The sequence below is a fragment of the Periophthalmus magnuspinnatus genome, chromosome 13 (assembly GCF_009829125.3).
Source record: "Periophthalmus magnuspinnatus isolate fPerMag1 chromosome 13, fPerMag1.2.pri, whole genome shotgun sequence".
Taxonomy (NCBI): domain Eukaryota; kingdom Metazoa; phylum Chordata; class Actinopteri; order Gobiiformes; family Gobiidae; genus Periophthalmus; species Periophthalmus magnuspinnatus.
In genome coordinates, this window is record NC_047138.1 from 9,367,847 (window position 1) to 9,386,777 (window position 18,931).

The window sequence follows — 18,931 nt, forward strand, 5'->3', positions numbered from 1 at the left end:
GACATTTTAACTTTACCATTTCTTCGTAGGGCGTGATGCATTTTTTAATATTTCTTTTTTTCTTGACTACACATATCAAAAACAAGAATTATTTTTGATATTTCACCTACCTGTAGAGTTGAAGTCTTGCTGGCTCAATGTTGGTTTATTTTGTTGTTATATCTTCCAAACTGTTTTGAGTTGATCTATTTAGATTAAGAAATGTGCACTGATGAGTTAAGATGCTGTCTAAAAATGGTAAGATTTTATTAATCGTGTAGTTTCCTACTCAGTCGGCTGTTGTTGGAGAGACTCTCTTCAGCAGAGCTTTTGTCTTCCTTTTGAGGAAACTGTCAAAAGAACTATTCATTGTTAATAGTGGTTTTAATGTCAGTTTTACCACATTATCTACTCTTATGACAAAGGGTTATGACAGTTTTAGTGCGAGGTGGCTACATACATTAGCGTTCCACTCCTTTAGCTTTTATATGCTCTGCTGTCATAAAGTTCCCTCGCATACATTTATTTCAGTTATTAGTTACAGTATTACAGTTTTGAATTATGTTTGGAGTCTACATCGCTGTGGCTGTATTTGTAACAGCACTGTCAATAAGTCAGAATCATTGATGCACTATTTTTAGACACAAGATGGTACATTGCCTAATAATTAAATATTAGCTATGTATATTAGTGACATATGGGAAAAGCAAGTTTTTAATAGCGACAACTCGGCTAACAGGCAGCATGGCTTTTTAAAATGCAAATGGCTTTCCCTAGTTTGCCAATTAGTAACTTTAGCAGTGTAACATTTATCTGCTTTCATCTTCTTGTGTGTCTCTCATTCAGGGCACAGAGCGTGCAGTGGGGTACTTTGCACCAGTGTGTGATCATGTCTGTCTGTCCTAGACTGTTCATTTGTATCTTTTTATAAATAAGTGAACTCTGTTGCATTAATGATTGGTAAGAGTTACCTGTGAAAGGATGGAACTTATCATCATGTATTTATTGTTGAATTGTAGAACAAACAGAAATGAATTGAACAGATAAAATTCTTGTAACTTTGCCAATGACTCTGGCAAGTACATTCACAATCATAAAACCATCTGTTACATTATGATCTATTCTAAAACAATGAGCTTTACAAATGATGTTTAATACATGTTTTCTTTGTCTTTTGCAGCACCAAGCCGCAGTCCACTGAACACCTCTTAAATGGAAACGTCTCCTTTGACAGTCTACACCTCTCCTAGAACCTGAGGACAGCATGGCAGGATGAGCCTCTGCCAGCGAGTATAATGTCCAAAAAGCAAGATGTCCGGACGCCCACTTACAACCTGGTTGTGGTCGGGTTGTCTGGAACAGAGAAGGAGAAGGGCCAGTGTGGGGTGGGCAAGTCCTGCCTGAGTAACCGCTTTGTCCGGCCTAGTGCTGATGACTTCTACCTGGACCACACCTCCGTTCTGAGCACCAGTGATTTTGGAGGCCGTGTGGTGAACAATGACCACTTCCTGTTTTGGGGAGAGGCATCACGGACATCTGAAGAGGGCCAGGAGTGCCGCATAAATGTGGTGGAGCAGACAGAGTTTATTGATGATCAAACGTTTCAGCCCCATCGAAGCACAGCACTCCAGCCATACATTAAGAGGGCAGCGTCCACTAAACTGGCTTCAGCTGAGAAGCTCATGTATTTTTGCACAGATCAGCTGGGACTGGAGCAGGACTTCGAGCAGAAACAAATGCCTGAGGGAAAGTTGACTGTAGATGGCTTCTTACTGTCTATAGATGTTAGCAGAGGCATGAACCGTAGTTTTGAGGATCAGATGAAGTTTGTTACAAACTTGTACAACCAATTAGCCAAAACAAAAAAACCTGTGGTCATTGTACTCACCAAATGTGATGAAGGGGTAGAGCGCTACATTAAAGACTCTCACTCTTTTGCTATTGCAAAGAAGAACATACAGGTGGTAGAAACTTCTGCTCGGTCCAATGTCAACGTGGATCTAGCTTTTCTAACACTAGTACAGCTAATAGACAAGAGCAGAGGAAAACCTAAGATTATCCCTTACTTTGAGGCATTAAAACAGCAGAGTCAACAAATTGCCTCAGCCAAAGATCGATATGAGTGGTTAGTCGACCGAATTACAAAAAACCATAATGAGACGTGGCCCAGTGTCAGTTTCAGAATGCAGACTGCCACAGAATACAAGCAATATGTCTTCCTGGAGGGAACAGCGAAGGCCAAGAAGCTGTTCCAGCAACATGTGCATAGACTGAAACAAGACCACATAGAGAAACGGAGGAAAGCCTATCTGAGCACTCTGCCTCAGGCTCTGTCTGTGCTCTTACCAGAGTTAGACGAAATAGACCACTTGAGCTGGTCTGGTGTTCAGAAGGTCTTGGAAACAAAGAGGGAGTTCTCCCAGTGGTTTGTTGTGTTAGATGATACGCCATGGGAAACCACTCCTCATATAGACATGGAGGATGACCGAATCCCTCAGGATCTGTTGGAGACCCCTGCAGCTCAGACCATCTATGAGAATCACCTGGAACAGTTGAGGAATGAGCGCAAGCGTGCTGAGATGAGGTGGGAGTTTAAAGAGCGGCTGAGTGTGTCTCCTTTCATCACACCAGGCAAACCTTGGGAGGAGGCCCGCAGCTTCATCATGAATGAGGACTTTTACCAGTGGCTGGATGAGACAGAATATCTGGACATATACAACAAGCACCAGAAAGAGATCATCGACAGAGCCAAAGAGGACTTTCAGGAATTGCTGCTGGAGTATTCTGAACTCTTTTATGAGTTAGAAGTAGATGCAAAACCAAGCAAAGAGAAAATGGGAGCTATTCAGGACGTGCTGTGTGAAGAGCAGAGGTTTAAAGCCTTACAGAAACTACAGGCAGAAAGGGATGCTCTTGTTTTGAAACATATCCACTTTGTATACCACCCAACAAAAGACACTTGTCCAAATAGTCCCCACTGTGTGGACAGTAAGATAGAGCAAATACTGGGCTCCACTTTCCCTACTCGATACCCATCGTCTGACAGCTCTCGACTGGATGGGGGAAGGGCTGAAAGGATAAACCTGGTCATCCTAGGGAGAGATGGGCTCGCTAGGGAAATGGCAAATGAGATAAGGGCTTTGTGCACCAGTGATGACCGCTATGTGCTCGATGGAAGATTGTATGAGTTATCCCTTCGACCCATAGAGGGCAATGTGCGTTTGCCAGTTAATTCATTCCACACCCCAACCTTCACACCTCACGGCTGTCTCTGTTTATACAACTCAAAAGAGTCACTTTCTTATGTTGTAGAAAGTTTAGAGAAACTTAGGGAATCCACCATAAGCAGAAGGGAAAGAGAGAATAGCCTGGCACATCTTCCCCTATCACTCCTCCTTGTCACTAAGCGAGGAGTGGGCTCCATAGGGGATATAGGTGGAGAGACTGCCCAGACACTTATCCATCAAGGTCAGCAGGTTGCTGGGAAGCTGCTCTGTGCTTATTTAGATCCAGCATCCCCTGGAATGGGGTATACACGGAATGTCAGTGAGAAACAGATCAACCAGATGCTCAAAGGTATGCTAGAGAAGCGTCGCAGTATAGGCAGCAGTTCTCCTCCCCTCCCACCTCCATCCTCAGTGTTCAGAGACTCTCAGTCACAGTCTGGGTCAGAGACAGAGCTGCGGATAGTGATGTGTATGATGTGTGGAGACACATATGACCTGGACCAGCTCCTCGCCCCCTTTCTGTTGCCACAGCACTGTCGCCCTGCCTCTAGCCTCAGCAGTGGCACCTCAATTCTGCTAGACCTGAGTGTTGGAGGTCAAAGGCAAAATATTGAGCTGTCCCTGCTCTCTTTCCACTCCTCCTTTGCACTTCGAAAGACAGGTCTGGTCCATGGCTACATTGCGGTTTATTCTGCTCGCCGAAAGGCCTCACTAGAAACTCTATGTGCTTTCTTGTGTGATGTTCAAGATATTATCCCAGTCCAACTGTTAGCTGTAGGAGAAAGTCAGATGGAGCTGACAGACTCTGATTCTGCCAAAGAGCAAGTAGGTCAGGGAGAGGAGCTAGCTCATGAGATTGAAGCAAGATTCAACACCGTGATCTGTGGGCATGGGGGTGTAGTAGGTGGGCTTCACAAAATAGACCTTTTTCAGTCCTTCTTCAAAGAGGTTGTGGAAAAGCGCACTATTGTAGAAGCCACACACATGTATGACAATGTAGCAGAGGCATGCACCAATGAGAGCATCAGTCCGCGCTGTGGCTCTCCTAGTCCTGTTAACTTTCTCCTTGACTCAGAGGATGACATTGACCCTTCACCCCCATACAATCCCCTCACTGAGGTCAGCAGTCTCAGCTCCCACCAGGTAACCTTTAAGCTCCCAGATTTAGATTCAAGTGAGACTTTCTCTGTCATTTCTGAGCTCAGTACTTTTGAAAGCAAGCTGAACAACAAGGTTCCTCCACAAGTTAAACCCAAGCCTGTGCGAAAGGTCAATTTGGGCCCATATATGGATCAGCAGGGTGGGACAAACCGACGCTCTTTACCACAAACTGTGACCTGGGCTCCAGGGAGTGACCCCTCCGATTATGCAGAACCCATGGATGCTGTGAGCAAACCACGACCAACTGAGGAGGAGACCATCTACTCTGTTCCTCATGACAGCACACAGGGTAAAATCATCACCATCCGCAATGCTAACAAGGGCCACTCCAATGGAAGTGCTGGGAATGGCTCTGATAGCGAGGCCGACAGCAGCTCTCTGGAGCGAAGGAGAAAGCTGTCTGCTATTGGGATCAAGCCTAAGCTTTACAGGGACAGGTCCAAACGACTTGGAAAATTCAGCAGTTTCAGGACTAGCTTCTCAATAGGCAGTGATGATGAGATGGGTGGACCACCTAAACCTGACGATGTAGGAGGGCATAAGGACTCCATCGAAGAGAATGAAGACCCCAAAAGAAGAAATATTCTGAAGAGCCTGCGCAGACCAAGGGTAAGCAACTAAATGCATGCATATCATACAGCTGTTTATTTTCACACCTGATACTGATTTACTAGAGACCAGACTAGAGTTCCAAAACTGTGAAAGCATTACTGTGTTATTATCTTTTTTGAGTTGCTTGCAGCCCCTTTTAGAACAATAGAAGTACAGTTCAATGTTTGGAATATTTTCCTGTGTGTGGTTTTAAAGGGCCACCTTATCAAAGACTGCAAACATTAAATATGTAAGACGCAAAACTCAAAGTCATGGCTGTGTGAAGTTGCTTCCAAATTTCCAACTTAAGTGTAGTGCAGTTAAATATTCCTGACAGTCTCCTGCTCCATACTTAATGATGTTATATTTGTCTGGTTACACTCATAGTCTTGCTGATTCAGTTTTATTCTCTCCACACTTCTCTATGCTACTATACCCCTGACCTTCTCCTGTCAGCCTTATCAGTTTGGTATGCTATTCATTTACACTTGGGCCCAGTAGAGAAGTGCCAGCTCAGTACTGGGGTGTGTTGTATGGGCCTCAATTTCTCTGATAATGACTGTAGCTGTCTGAAGATGCACTGGATCATTCATGTATGATGTTCATGTTGGCTTTCTTTGTGTTCCTATGCCATGTACATTTATGTTATGTCAGTTTTATTACATTGCAATTAATCGGAGTAGTGGGTAATGCACAACATATGGCTACTATTGCTAGTTTTTGCATTAATGTTGGACACCGGCAAGTCTTCTGTCAAGTTCTTACCTCTGATGGATAAAATAAAGAAGCCAATATAATTTAGGATGATTTAGCAGACAATTTAGTTTGGTTAGCAGTTTATCAGCATACTTTTTGTTGGATCCAATTCAACTTGATAAAACTAACGCATCTGTATTTTCCCTGGGAGCCATGCGTTTGTGTCCTCTAGGGAGAGCCCATGTTAAAATGTAGTTACCCCTCAGGCAGTGACCAAGTGCGCTTGTCCCTCTTTCCCTCTGCCAGAGTCCGGAAATGTTTCCTCTCAGTCTTGCAGACGTGTTTTTTCAAAACTTCTCAGCCAGCAAAGTGGAATGCTTAAGATTCCTGGATCTTTGTACAAGTCCTTAGAAGAGAGGGGCAATCAAAGAGAGAGGTACCACATCCAGTGAGGATGTTTGAGCCAAAAGAAGCTCTAGTTGTCATACAGCCATCTTCTCTATTCCTACTTTCTCATTCAGGAACCCAATACACACTGAGCAGGAAAACACTCACATATGACATCTACATGTTAAAATGTCCCTAGTTTGTCTTTTACAGACAAAAATTTGTCTGCATATCCTGTCCCAGACCCGGCATCCTCTAAAGGAGTGGCCAGAAGGCTAAACTGCAGGGGAGGAGGAGGCCAGTAAGGGAGAGAACTCCAACAGTATGCAAGAATCAGTGTGATAGGACACAGATAAATAAATAACTAGTTGGAGCTAAAAACAGCACAGCCCTTAACAAACTATTGCCTTATGCTGTCTTGTCATTAATAATTTTGTGCATAGAGGAAAAAAAATAAATACCAGTCACATGTAGAGAGGAAGTATTTTGCAGTGATAACAAATTCTGCAACAACAAACATTTCCTAACTCCTTGTCAAGAACGCCAAGCTAACAGCAGCAGATATCATTTACATGTCACCAGCCTTGTGACAGGTAACCAAGAAAACAAATGTGTTTAAAAAGACTAGTAAGCCTTTTCAACACACACTCCCCCGGTCTGAGACACAGAGGGCTACTGACAGTTATCTATTACTTGTTAAGAAATATTGACTAGTGAAGAAAAAATGTATTTATTGTATTGACAGATTACTGGAAAGTGTATACATATGTAAGAAAGAATCCCAACACTGCTGAGAAAGATTGGTGGCAAATGTAAACAGTAATCACTTTCCTGATCTAATAGTTGAACTGCAGGCAGAGAATAAAACACCCAGGTGAGCCTATATATCTGTTTGGTCTTAATTAGCGTTTGCTTGTTTCCCTTGGTGAGAGAGAATCTGGAGGTGCGAGTGTTTGTTAGATGCTCCAAGGCAGTATTTGGAGCTGAGGGCGCACTGGGCTCTCCTCTAATGAGCAGTACTGTGTGTCTGTCAGGCCTGGCCTGCACCCTGTCTGTGTGTGCCCAGCCAAGCATGCTCCAGTCTCACCCACCGCCTGCCAGGGAGGGCTCTGGAGGCGCACTCACTTACTACAGATCCAAGCCTCAGGGGCCTTCACACACTCGCACTAAACACTATTAATATGCAATACTTTAACTGCTGCTGGTGCCTTATTGAGGCGAAGAGTACTGCAGCAGTGTATTACAGGTCTCTTAACAGACTTGGGCAATAATTAAACAATGACTTAGATGCCAGTGCAGCAGATCGAGCCATAGGGAGAATGTGGAGGGCAGGGCAGAGACATCATGAGGAAAACGATGTGTATCTGTGTGCAGAGGGTTTAAGACAGGAATGTGTGATTATCAGTTTAAGGTTAAAAGAATGCGTGGGACGGGTGTATGCATGTGTTTGTGTCTCATGAAGGAGGATCAAAACAAATCCCGATACCTGTGAGCTCAGGCTCTTTTCAAAGACTTTTCTTGACTCAATGCTATTCTGCATTACCATAGATAAACTATTTGCTAACTTACTATGTCTTTTTCTTTCAACCTTTTCAGAAACAAAGAGCAAAACCCAGGCATTCAATTTCCAAACCTATTGAAAGCAACTACTTTGGCATGCCCCTGTCCAGTGTGGTGACCCCTGAAAGGCCTATCCCAGTCTTCATTGAGAAGTGCATTCATTTCATTGAAACGACAGGTAAGAGTTCTTTACATTGTAACACTTACACTAATATTTTAAAAGCACATAGAATACAAGAAAATGTAAACGCAGGTGAGCATATTCAAATTTCTTAACCTAGCCTTTTATTATTTATATTTTATATAAGATGACAAAACATGATTGTGTCATAGTGTCAGCAGTTACCCTCCCATCTCCTTAGAGACTAATGGCAGCACAGATGTGGTTAGCTCAGCTCTCTTAACCTTGTTAGTCTGTTCTCCAGATGCAGCCCCCCATAGGGCACTTCTGGTGGTGTCTTGTTGCCGTCTGGCCTTTCTTTGTCACCAGCTGTTATTCTATAGCCAAGTCCACAGTTTTACATCCCATTATTAAGTTATTTTTAAAGTTTATGGCAAAATCATTGTTCACTAACTATGAAGTATTGATTATGCAAGCCATTCAATTCAGGACACAAGTTGTGGATAACATTGCATTAGATTTCATTTTGCCCAAGTCAGATGTTAACTAGAGCAGCTAAACACATGATTTGTGAGTGGAAGTATGAAACATGTTACAGTCTGTTTAAAACTCAAACTAAATGATTTTCTGTTTCATGGAATATTTTCCCACATGTCTCCTCATACGTCCTTGTGTCTTCATTGCTTTGACTTGTACTCCCCCTTCCCTGGGAGTACCTTCACTTGTCAACTCTGATTTCTTTCATCTTCCTCTCAGCCTATATATCTATTCAGCATATATCTAACTCTTCCCTCGTTCTTCATCGCCTCTCCATCCACTACACTGCTGTTATCTCTCTATATGCCCCCTACACTTTTCCCTCCTGTCTGTTTGTGTGTGCTTAGCCAGGAGCTTGCCAGGTAATGTCCTTCTGCCTCATAGACCCTCGTTCTGATCGATCTCACAGGAGGAAATTGAAGGAATGCAGGCTTCAGTGCTTCTCCTGATGCGTCTAAAGCTTGTTCCTGGACTATTTGTGTTTGCATGGATGTGGGTGATTCAATAACAGACATATTTCCCACACAGATAATGGTTTGTCTAGTATCTCTTCATATCTGCATCGAGGGTAGCCATGATTGAATTTATTTACAGTCAAGTTAGATTTAGCAATATGTTTGTTGTCATATTCTACATTAGTTATAATTAAAATATTCTTCAGTGAATAAAGCGTATTGGTTAATAATATTATGAATGCTTGGCACAATGCAAGGACAAGTATCATCACAGAAACGTGGGTTCTCAAGTGGTTACAACTGTCAATTAGCCTGTGCTGAATTCTAACTTAAAATACGGCAGTGAGTCAAAGCAATACTGGAACATTTTGAGGAGCTCTGAAGTAGCCCTGTGCACACAATTTTATATTCTATTCAACCTTGCGATTTCTTTGTTGTTCATATCTGTGCAGTAGCGGACTCCCTTTGTCCTTGGGAATAATAGAAGGAGATTTGCTTTTTTGTGTTATTTTCATGCATTTGGGGCCTGTAGAGAAACCGCTATATAAAATCAATCTATAGTGACTGCTTTTATCTCAGCGGCTTGAGTGTTGGCTGCTGAAGTGTTGAAAGTGTGCGAGCGTGTGCGGGCATATTTACTGGCTGTATGTACCTCCATAGCGACGCAAAGGGCAGCACCCAGCCACTGCCTCACTGTCTCCATGGTGAGCTATTAAATGAGCCGCCGGCTGCTGCCCCCACAGAGACACTGAGCTCTGGGCTGATGTGGGATCAGCTGGAGTTTTGTCTCACTGCAACATGTTGCGAACTGCATAGCTCTGCACTGTCAGTCTGTATACCACTACCAGCTCTTTGCTCAGTTTAGTTTATGATTCCACTGGTGTTATTTTAAATATTTGGCATGTTAAAGCACCTCTACCTCAACCAACCACACCGAACCCCATAATACAATATATCGCAAACTAGTGATATGCAAATTTACTACATATTAAGATTAAATAGTAGGGCTGCTAATTTCAATTATTTGTGATTATTTATTTGAGAAGTATTACGTTTGCGTTTGGATTTGCATTTAAAATTTGAATTCTGTTGAGTGCACATTGTAAACTTCTTCAGGAACATTAAATACTGAAATATGAACCGCTAAACTAGGCCTGTCATGATAATTGCTATATCGACTTATTTTTCAGTATATGAGAGCTGGAACAATATATTTTGGGGCTCAGTATTTATAGTGTGTACATTTTCGTGAGTTTTTTGTTATTTGTGTTGTGATACGGTATGATGAGTTGTAGAGGGTTGAATAAGTACATTTTATGTCTAACTAATGGTTCATTCTGCTATTAATTTGCTATTAATTTGTTTGTTTAGCTCCTCAGCATGTAATGGATGATGGTGCATTCTACCTTAAATGTCCTATGTGTGAGAAATCTGCACCCAATAGATTTAAAATTTCACTGCTGACCTTATATGTGATCTTTAGCCACACTTCATTTAATTTAAAATTATAATAATTTGACTGACGCCACATCTACTAGGTAACTCTAGTCATTGCACTAAGAACTGAAGCTATAGAGTCCTTGAATTGGATTTTCCTGTGTGAGGGTTTGTGCTTTATTCTTTTTACACTGCTTTGTTGTTATAAGTGAGTTGTTTTTTTTTTTTATCTTGCTCTATATCCCACCTTATCTTAATCCTTTCATTTTTCTCATTGTCTCTTCCATCTCTGTGACACTGGCTGCTGCGTGTCCACAAGCTCCCCACTATCTCCCACCACCTTGTGCTATTTTACCCGTATCTCCTGAAGTCTCCCTCTTCGCACTGCTCCACAACACTGCTCGCGCTGCCTATCTCTCCTCCCATCCCTCGTTTTTCCCCGTGTCTGCCTTGAAAAGCTTTTGTGGATAATTGATTGGCAGAAGGAGGAGATCGATGCTGTATGCCTTCACTCAGAGCGCTCTCATTTCCTCCATGGCTCTTCTGCCACTCCCTATCTGTCCGAGTCCCCTGGGATCACGCTTTGTCTCTCTCAATCGCCGGTGTTCTGCTGGAGTACCTCAGGCCACATCTTCAATTGAAAAAAAAATATTAATGAACACACACAGCTTCTGGGAACGTGTAGTTGTTGCTTAGACGTGCTTTGTTGACTTCCAGTGCATTTTATTCAAATGTTATGACTTCATGGCTAGAGATATATTACACATAAAATATCTCAAGCTCAAAGCTGTGTAGATTCTAAACATATATGCTCTTTAACAGGGACTCATTTCTTATCTTATACAGCAGCTGTGTTATGCAGTAATATGACATTGTTTATGACAGCTTAGTTACTCAGTGCTGTCAAGTTCACCAAGGTCCCTCCTTGGGATGACCTGGAACCAACTTGCCTGCTGCTGCTCCTGTAAATCCCTCTCATTAACAGGTGCCATAATGAAGTCATAATTTGGGCATTTAATTACAGAGAAATCAGGCTTATGCAATGTCAACTTCAAACCTATAATGCCACTTTTAGAGCCATGAGTTGCCTTTGTTACCTCAGATTTTTGTCTGAATCTGTGTCCATCCACTTTATCCTTGGCTCTCTTGGTTTAATAAGACTAAGTCAATGATTTGCGGTGCTTTGATATAAAGTGTGTATAGTGCACTGCTTCTATATAGTCTTCTGTGTAAAGGTCTCTTTATAGTAAGTATAAAGGGAGAGTAATTGTGGTAGATTTTCCTGGTTGTAGCAGCTCTAAGTTTAGCTTGTCACGTTGCACAAGTGGCCTCTTAGCAGCCCTGCTTTATTACTTTAATAAATAGTGTTAACGGTGTGTTTAGAGCAGGATACAGGGGACGCTATTACAATTGCCTTCTTGACTAGCTCAGCATTCACAGTCAGTGTTAATCTTTGTTTACACCTACTTTTGGCTGTTTCCCCTCAGGAGTGGCATAGCAAAACTACTCCCTATATCTACTTTATCCTATGCATCCTCTTACCTTGTCTCATATAAACCTCTTGTCCTCTTTTCCTTGTGATGCTTGTACCTTTTTATTTTTATTTACATCTAGCAGCTCGAACTTTATCATTACACTCAAAATTGTTTATTTTTGCAAACCATCTCAATCTAAGGTGCTGTCCTCTAAGCTAGCCGTAAAAAGAACCTGAAACAACTTTTCCATTCTGAAATCAAATCTTTGGATTCTGATTGGCTGTTAATGCCGATCTCACCATACATGACACATGACAATATGCTTTGTCATTGTTGTTGTAAATAAAAATGTCATTGTTGTCATTTGCTTCTCCCTACAGGCTTAAGCACAGAGGGTATCTACAGGGTCAGTGGCAACAAGGCGGAGATGGAGAGCATGCAGCGACAGTTTGATCAAGGTTTGTTATTTCTCATATAAACTATTTATATTAAAGTGTGCAAGATTTTTTGAATGTCTCCTTTTACAATCTGAATATTGGTGTGTGTGCTTTTTTTTTGTTGCCGTAATGCCTCCTCAATCTTCCACATAACCCCATTGTGTCTGTACATGTACAAGTGCTCCCAGTGCGTTGGAGCAAGTGTCTGTGTGTCTATGGGCAGTTAATTACCTCCAGATTGGTTTGGTTAATGAAGTGTGTCACCAGTGAGATGGATATCGGTGCAAAATGCTGTGTGCGTGCATGTGTGTGTGCATATGTGTGCGTGCATGTGTCCGCGCCTGGCTGAGGTTAAATCATACTCAGGTAATCAGAAGTGAAACCCTGTGTTGAATGGTTCCAAATGTGAAGCACATGGGACAGGACAATTACTACAGTGGAGGTGTCTCACGATGAAGATGGCAGCTGCAGTTCCCTGAAGATTCAAAAAGCTCATTAGAGAACAAACTGGCCACAGACACGCCACACTCACTTAGGAAACTTTCACAGCCCAAAATGGGATCTGGTCTTCTGTAGTGTCTTGTTTTTAAACCAGATTTACCAGATTTAGAAGTACATATATTTTCATGCTGCAAACAGAACAGTTCTTACTGTCATAATTATTGCATCATATTTATTTATTTATTTTTTTGGCTTTTGTAATATAACATCATTTTTTTTTATAATGCATAAAAATTCATACAATATTTTATATCATCTTGCTACAGCGCCCGTAGTTCCTGATATGTTTTATTTTAAAGTTTGCTCCTCTGACTTCTGCCCCCAATTCTCCTTAAACTGATGAAATATGATGACTTTCTTTTTATTTCTCCAGACTATAACCTGGACCTAGTAGAGAAGGACTTCAGCATCAACACAGTGGCAGGAGCCATGAAGGCATTCTTCTCAGAGTTGCCCGACCCTCTGGTGCCCTACAGCATGCAGACAGAGCTTGTGGAAGCCTTCAGTGAGTCCCGGGGCGTTCTGGGGGGTGGGGAGTCACAGCAAGGAGTCACTGCTTTAAGAAAACCGAGGAGTATTGGATTTGGCCTGAATCCCTTTTCCGGAACATAACAAGAAAAACTCTTGCCGTCCAAATCTAGCCATGGCAGAATTGGATTTTCTACTTACCAAAGAGTTAGAAAATGAAGGTGAAGTGTATGCAGGAAAGGGCACTCAGGAGTTTGCAGTGTAGTCAGACCTGTGCACAATGACTATAGATATTCCATTAATAAACCATATGTGAGAGACAGTTGCCATCTCCTATTTGACCTATGTGCTGTAATCTGTTGGAATGGAGATTTAATGCATAGCTCAAGTGTGCCTCTAGCCGCACACACGGCTAGACTCTGCATAAATATGTATGTGTGTGTGTGTGAGCGTGTGTGCATATGAGTGTTTCTTCAATGACCCTTCAGCCGTGACAGAGGCCTGATAAAGCTCTCGGTGCCACAATAGAGGAGGAACAGTGCTGTCGAATAAAGGACAAGTGCAGGACTGCTTAAAGTGTCTTCAGTTTGACTCTTGGAGGATCATTTGATATATGTTGTTGATGATGATGTTTATTTGCAAAACGAGGCAGATTATGATCTGATTACATGTGCAGCATGAACAATTGTAAATCATGTGTTTTTGATTCAGTGTGACTTCATGTTGGGAATACATTTCTAGAGTGTGTGATTGTCAAAGATGTTTGTAATATAGCAGCGAACATCTGCTCCTCTCACTGGTGCTCACCACCGCAGTCACACAGGATGAACTGTGTTAGCTGGTGACGTCAGCTTTCTGACTCATTGTAAGCTGCCTTCAACCCCAACACACCCTGTGTGTCTTGTTTAAGAGTTGTTGTAATCTGAGGGATACACCAAAGGGTGTATGCCTCATGCTGTCCTTTATAATGGCTGCAATAGTTCTGCCTTGTGTTTGTCTATCCTCAAATTGTTTTTTGACATATTCAATTTACTGGATACACAAAGTCTGAGACAGTTTTAAGGACAAAATCCTTTCAGATTACTGACTGCTACACACTTTCATTTTTGCACTTCTCTCTCCAGATATTTTACGTCACCCTTTTCCTTGTCTCTGACCTGTTGTCCTTATCTCCATTCAGAGATCAACGATAGAGAGCAGCGTTTTCAGGTGATGAAGGACATTCTGCGGCGTTTCCCCAAGGAGAACTATGAGGTCTTCAAATATGTCATCAGCCACTTGAACAAGTGAGTACCCCCCCTTCTTCTTACCCCCCCCTCCCCTTCTTACCCCCCTCCTTCTTACATACAGATGTGTGGTCACACAGACAAGTCACCCAGAGGTGACATCACCCGCACTGTCAGCTCAATAGGGAGCTTATTCAGCTTGACTCATTCAGTCTTTTACAATAAATGTGTGTTTGTCTTTTATTCATAGCTTTGTTTGTTTCAGTGATGGTGAGGTTGATGGTCTTTGCTTAACGTGCTTTATAAATTACACCAATATGATTTTACCCATCAGTTATAGAGTTTCATACACTGGATGAGTTACTAACACTCATATATTGTGTTCGCAGGTCGCAAGTCGATCCATTAATATATACAATCCACTAATGCATTCAGCTGAAATACGTAAATCTTAATTAAATGGCATTGTTCACATTCACTGTATTAAAAGGCCACTATGACCGGCATTTTCTTATATAGATGATAGAAGTCATGAATATGGTTTAGGTTTCGTTATATTTTAGTATAGTTCAGTATTTAGTGCTTTGGGATGGACAGAGATTACTTTAAATTATAAATCTGCTAGAGGGAATTGAATATCTGCTTTGATCATAATAGCTTTAAATGCATGTTTAATGTTGGATAATGTTATTCTTGATCAAACTATTGTTTCCCTGTTTATTCTCAGGGTGAGCCAACACAGTAAGCTGAATCTGATGACCAGTGAGAACCTGTCTATTTGCTTTTGGCCCACACTGATGCGACCAGACTTCACCACCATGGATGCTCTGACGGCCACACGCACCTACCAGACAATCATCGAGAGCTTCATCCAACAGTGCTCCTACTTTTTCTACAATCAGCCTCTTACCGACATGCCCGGGTCGCCCACCTCCAGCTCTGGGGGAGGGACCTCTGCCTACTCTTGCATGGCTGGGGTTTACAGTTCCTCTCCTACTCCCTCCCATACACCGTATGTCATGCCCGCAACCCCACCGGTCATCCCGCACTACGGCCCACCCATTCACCATCATCACCACCACCATCATCATCATCATCACCTACAACACCAGTCCCCCCAGAATTCCCCGCCTCCCACGCCCCAATCTCCAATCCCGGCACTCCTGCCACCCACGCTGCACCCCCATCACCATCCCCCTGCGGAACAACACACGCTGTGAACCAACAGATCAAGGGAAAGAGTAAACATGGGAATGATTTGAAATTTTTTAAGGAAATGAAAAGAGAAAGTTTGGAGATGCGGCGAAAGATGCAGTACGTTTAGGGAGAATAGATTTTTGAGATGCTCGCACAACATAGACAGGAAGAGACTTTGAATTGGGTAGGATCATTCTGCTCCTCTCTACATCACCCCTCCTCTTTCTTTATGTAAATTCGCCCTCCTTGCCTTATAGAGAATCTGCGTAAAAATGAAGAGATTTTGCCACAAACTGCAAAAATGACTCCAGGAGGTGCTAGTAACAAGGAGGCTGGGATTTGTTCAACATTCACAAACAATGAGCTGGCCAGTGTACCTCCAAAACAACTCACCTCCATCCCTGAGCCTCTAACTTCGCTTGGGATATTGGTGGCCGGAACACCTATTTTGTGAAGACGAAGAGGAGCAGAGAATCAATTACTGGACTTTTTTTGTGTCCATTGCACCACTACATGGAGAATTCAAGCAAGAAAATGTGCTCAGTTGCTGGAATGTTCTGTCCTTGGCGTCTTGCACATTCCTACCTAGCAATCCCTCATGCATGCACACTAGACAGACAGATGGGGTGGTATGCCAAGCACAGGAAGAAATGTCAACTGACTGGATATGTCAGGGCAGCAGGTTGGAGCAAAGCATCATGGGTACTCTCACACACTTAGCATTCCATGTTTTGCTGTGTGCGCTCTCCCTCATTTTGAAATTTATTGTTAAACCAATACAACAAAATTTTTGCAGCTGATCAGAATAATTTGTCATTCATCATTGTATGTTTTTGTTATATATGTGAAAATATTCTGGCATCACTGGATGTCCGTGTGTGTGTGCGTGCATGTGTGTAGGTGCGCGTGCTTGCGCGCATGTCCCACCACTTTTTCTGCCTGTGTTTGGGAGATATTTGTTGTTTCTCATATACCATGTTGGTTTGAATGTAAGTGATTGCTGCAGTTTTTAAAGTAAGGACCTTGTTCAAAAGCACTTTCCTGAGCACTTTGTTGAAGCCACAAATTAATTTTGCCATGACATGACAGCCACTGTTCACTTTGCTAGTTCATCTTTACGCCTTGTTTTTGGGAGCACACCACTGACATCTAGAGGAGAAATTGGGTTTTGCAGCTCGCATCCACTAATGCTGCACACACAGGGAATTGGGTAGTTTGTCCTGGAGTTTTCTATGTAGCATTGTGCTTTTCTCTGGATTGCAGGTAGGTTTAAAGGCCTGTGTGTCTAACATGGCCCAAATAATGAGATTTTACATGCAGAATATTGCTTTGAATACATTTAATTTTCAATTTGTATTTCTAGTTGCCTGAGACCATTAATTGATCATTTTAAACAAATTTAAAACCACTTTAAATATTAACTGATTGAGAATATCATATTTGTTATTGGAGATTTAAGACATGTATTCTTGATGAACTTAACTACTAAGGCTCATCTGTTATTGCCATGCCACTACTTCCCCTTAGGCCTAAGCACTCCTTGTCCAAGAGACAGTTGGAGGAACAGACAGGCCATTGATTCATTCATCCATCCTTTCATTCATGTGTCTGCATGACCGGAATGGCCCATTCCTCAGCCCAGCCTGCTGTTTCTATAGAAACCAGTGAGATTAGGCATGAGAAGACACCTCTGTGCTTAACTTTTCTTATTTTTTGTGCACATAATGTATGTACCATTTGTACAATGTACAATAGTACATCAATATACTCTCAAATTTATCTAAATGTCTGAAATAAAGTTCCACTTTCTAATTGGTCAGTATCCCTTTTTGCCCAATTAAAAATTGTAATCTCATTAAAGGTCTCATTCTACAAATATGCTACCGCACCATCAGTTGGTGTGAATGTACATGTGATGTATGTGAGTTATGGTAGGGCTGTATAGACAGATCCCTTAATAAACCCGTAGCATTACCACTATTGGCTCATGCAGTTTAAATACACTATATCCAAGATGACTAAGAAAATCAAAGAGATGAGAGAAATAGGGAGGACACACAGCAAAGCGTGTATGGGATCATTTGGGGGTGGGTACTAGGAGGCCATGACTGTTTTTTCTGGTCAATTTGGACTGTCTTTGGGTCAAGACTATGGCAAATACAATGTGACCTGGTTCTGTGATACATGGCCTCATATAGTTGTTTTTTTTTTTTTTTTTTTTTTTTTTTTTTTTTTGCAGAATGGCGACAGAAAATTAATTAAAACAGATCTACATTCAGATGTTTAATGGAATCTTAGGGGGGGGGGGGGTCTAACACTGTTGCCCTTTAGTCAGTGGTGATGGAGAATTGTTTATTTTTTATGTTTTTTTTTATTATTTTATTTTAGAAAATACAAAAATACAAAGCATTTTATCAATTTGTTTGTGAAAAATTGAGGGCAGCCCAATATAGTGCATGAATCTTCCCGTGGGCTTCACCGCTCTATTTAAGAGATGATAAAAGATGACATGATGGGGGTAAAAGAAAAGGAAAAAAAATGAAGTACTGTAAAGTAAAAAAAAAAAAAAAAAAAAAAAAGCATTTACAAAATGTGTTCTTATTGCTGAGTTTGATAATTTGTCTCAGTGGGAATGGTGTATACAGCAAGGCCTTATGTGATCTGTATTATAGTTAATAAATCAAATCTTGTAAATAATGCTTTCTGACTCTTCTGTTTAATCTATCTAAAATACTTTTTGGTAAGTGTTTTTAAAATGAACGAACTTGGATATAACAATGGAAACTTCTACCTTAGCTTACTAAAAGGGCACAATTATGTGAAGAACATTATAAACCTGTGTGTTTGTGTATGTCTAACCTTGACCACATGATGGGGGTTTCTGATAGTAATTTCACCTGTTTGAGTGGATAGTTTGTTTTTTTCAGGCAAAATGATTATTATTCTTCTGTCTGATTGTATGCTTTATCTGTTAACCACATCCACAGGCACTCCAGATGAGGTCATGTTGACTCTTGGGCATACAGTCTATGCTCTTGGGTCTGTCCTGGACAGATCTGGTGAGAGTAGTTTGGTGTGTGCCATTTCTGGTAATGTAAGGACCCTGCTCCCATACGGCCTGAACCAAGGCCTCAGTGCCATTTCCTGGTGCCCTCAACTGACCTTTTCATTGAGTCAAACCAAAGGAAATCCATGGGCATGACCTTTGTGGTGCATCTGGCGCAGGAAGAGAGAGAGGACCGAATGATTGGGAGAGAAAAGGGCAAGCCCGTGTGCACACAGAGCACACGACCCTTGAACTCTAACCTTTAAAACGTGTCACATGGGGAAGAGCACAAGGGGTTTGTGCAGAAGCCAAATATGGACATGGCCAAATATGTTTGACATGGGAGGATTAGGAATGGCAGAGTGAAAATGTATCGGGAGTTCTTCTTCCCATCTATGACTTTGGCTTTACCTCTAATCCATAAAGTATT

The 18,931-nt window shown here is 41.8% G+C and overlaps 1 protein-coding gene across 3 annotated transcripts in view; it reads left to right on the forward strand.

Annotated features, from left to right (window-relative positions):
- The window catches only part of arhgap35a (Rho GTPase activating protein 35a), a 46,504-nt gene extending 28,387 nt beyond the window's left edge, over positions 1–18,117 (forward strand). For all 3 annotated transcript variants that reach the window (XM_033977261.2, XM_055226105.1, XM_033977262.2), the window contains 6 exons: positions 1,160–4,976; positions 7,638–7,779; positions 12,007–12,084; positions 12,938–13,069; positions 14,213–14,318; positions 14,986–18,117. In XM_033977261.2, coding sequence (XP_033833152.1) covers positions 1,275–4,976; positions 7,638–7,779; positions 12,007–12,084; positions 12,938–13,069; positions 14,213–14,318; positions 14,986–15,478 — 4,653 coding nt within the window. In that variant the 5' untranslated portion in view covers positions 1,160–1,274 and the 3' untranslated portion in view covers positions 15,479–18,117. The remainder of the gene's footprint in view (positions 1–1,159; positions 4,977–7,637; positions 7,780–12,006; positions 12,085–12,937; positions 13,070–14,212; positions 14,319–14,985) is intronic.
- The last annotated feature ends 814 nt before the right edge of the window (positions 18,118–18,931 follow it).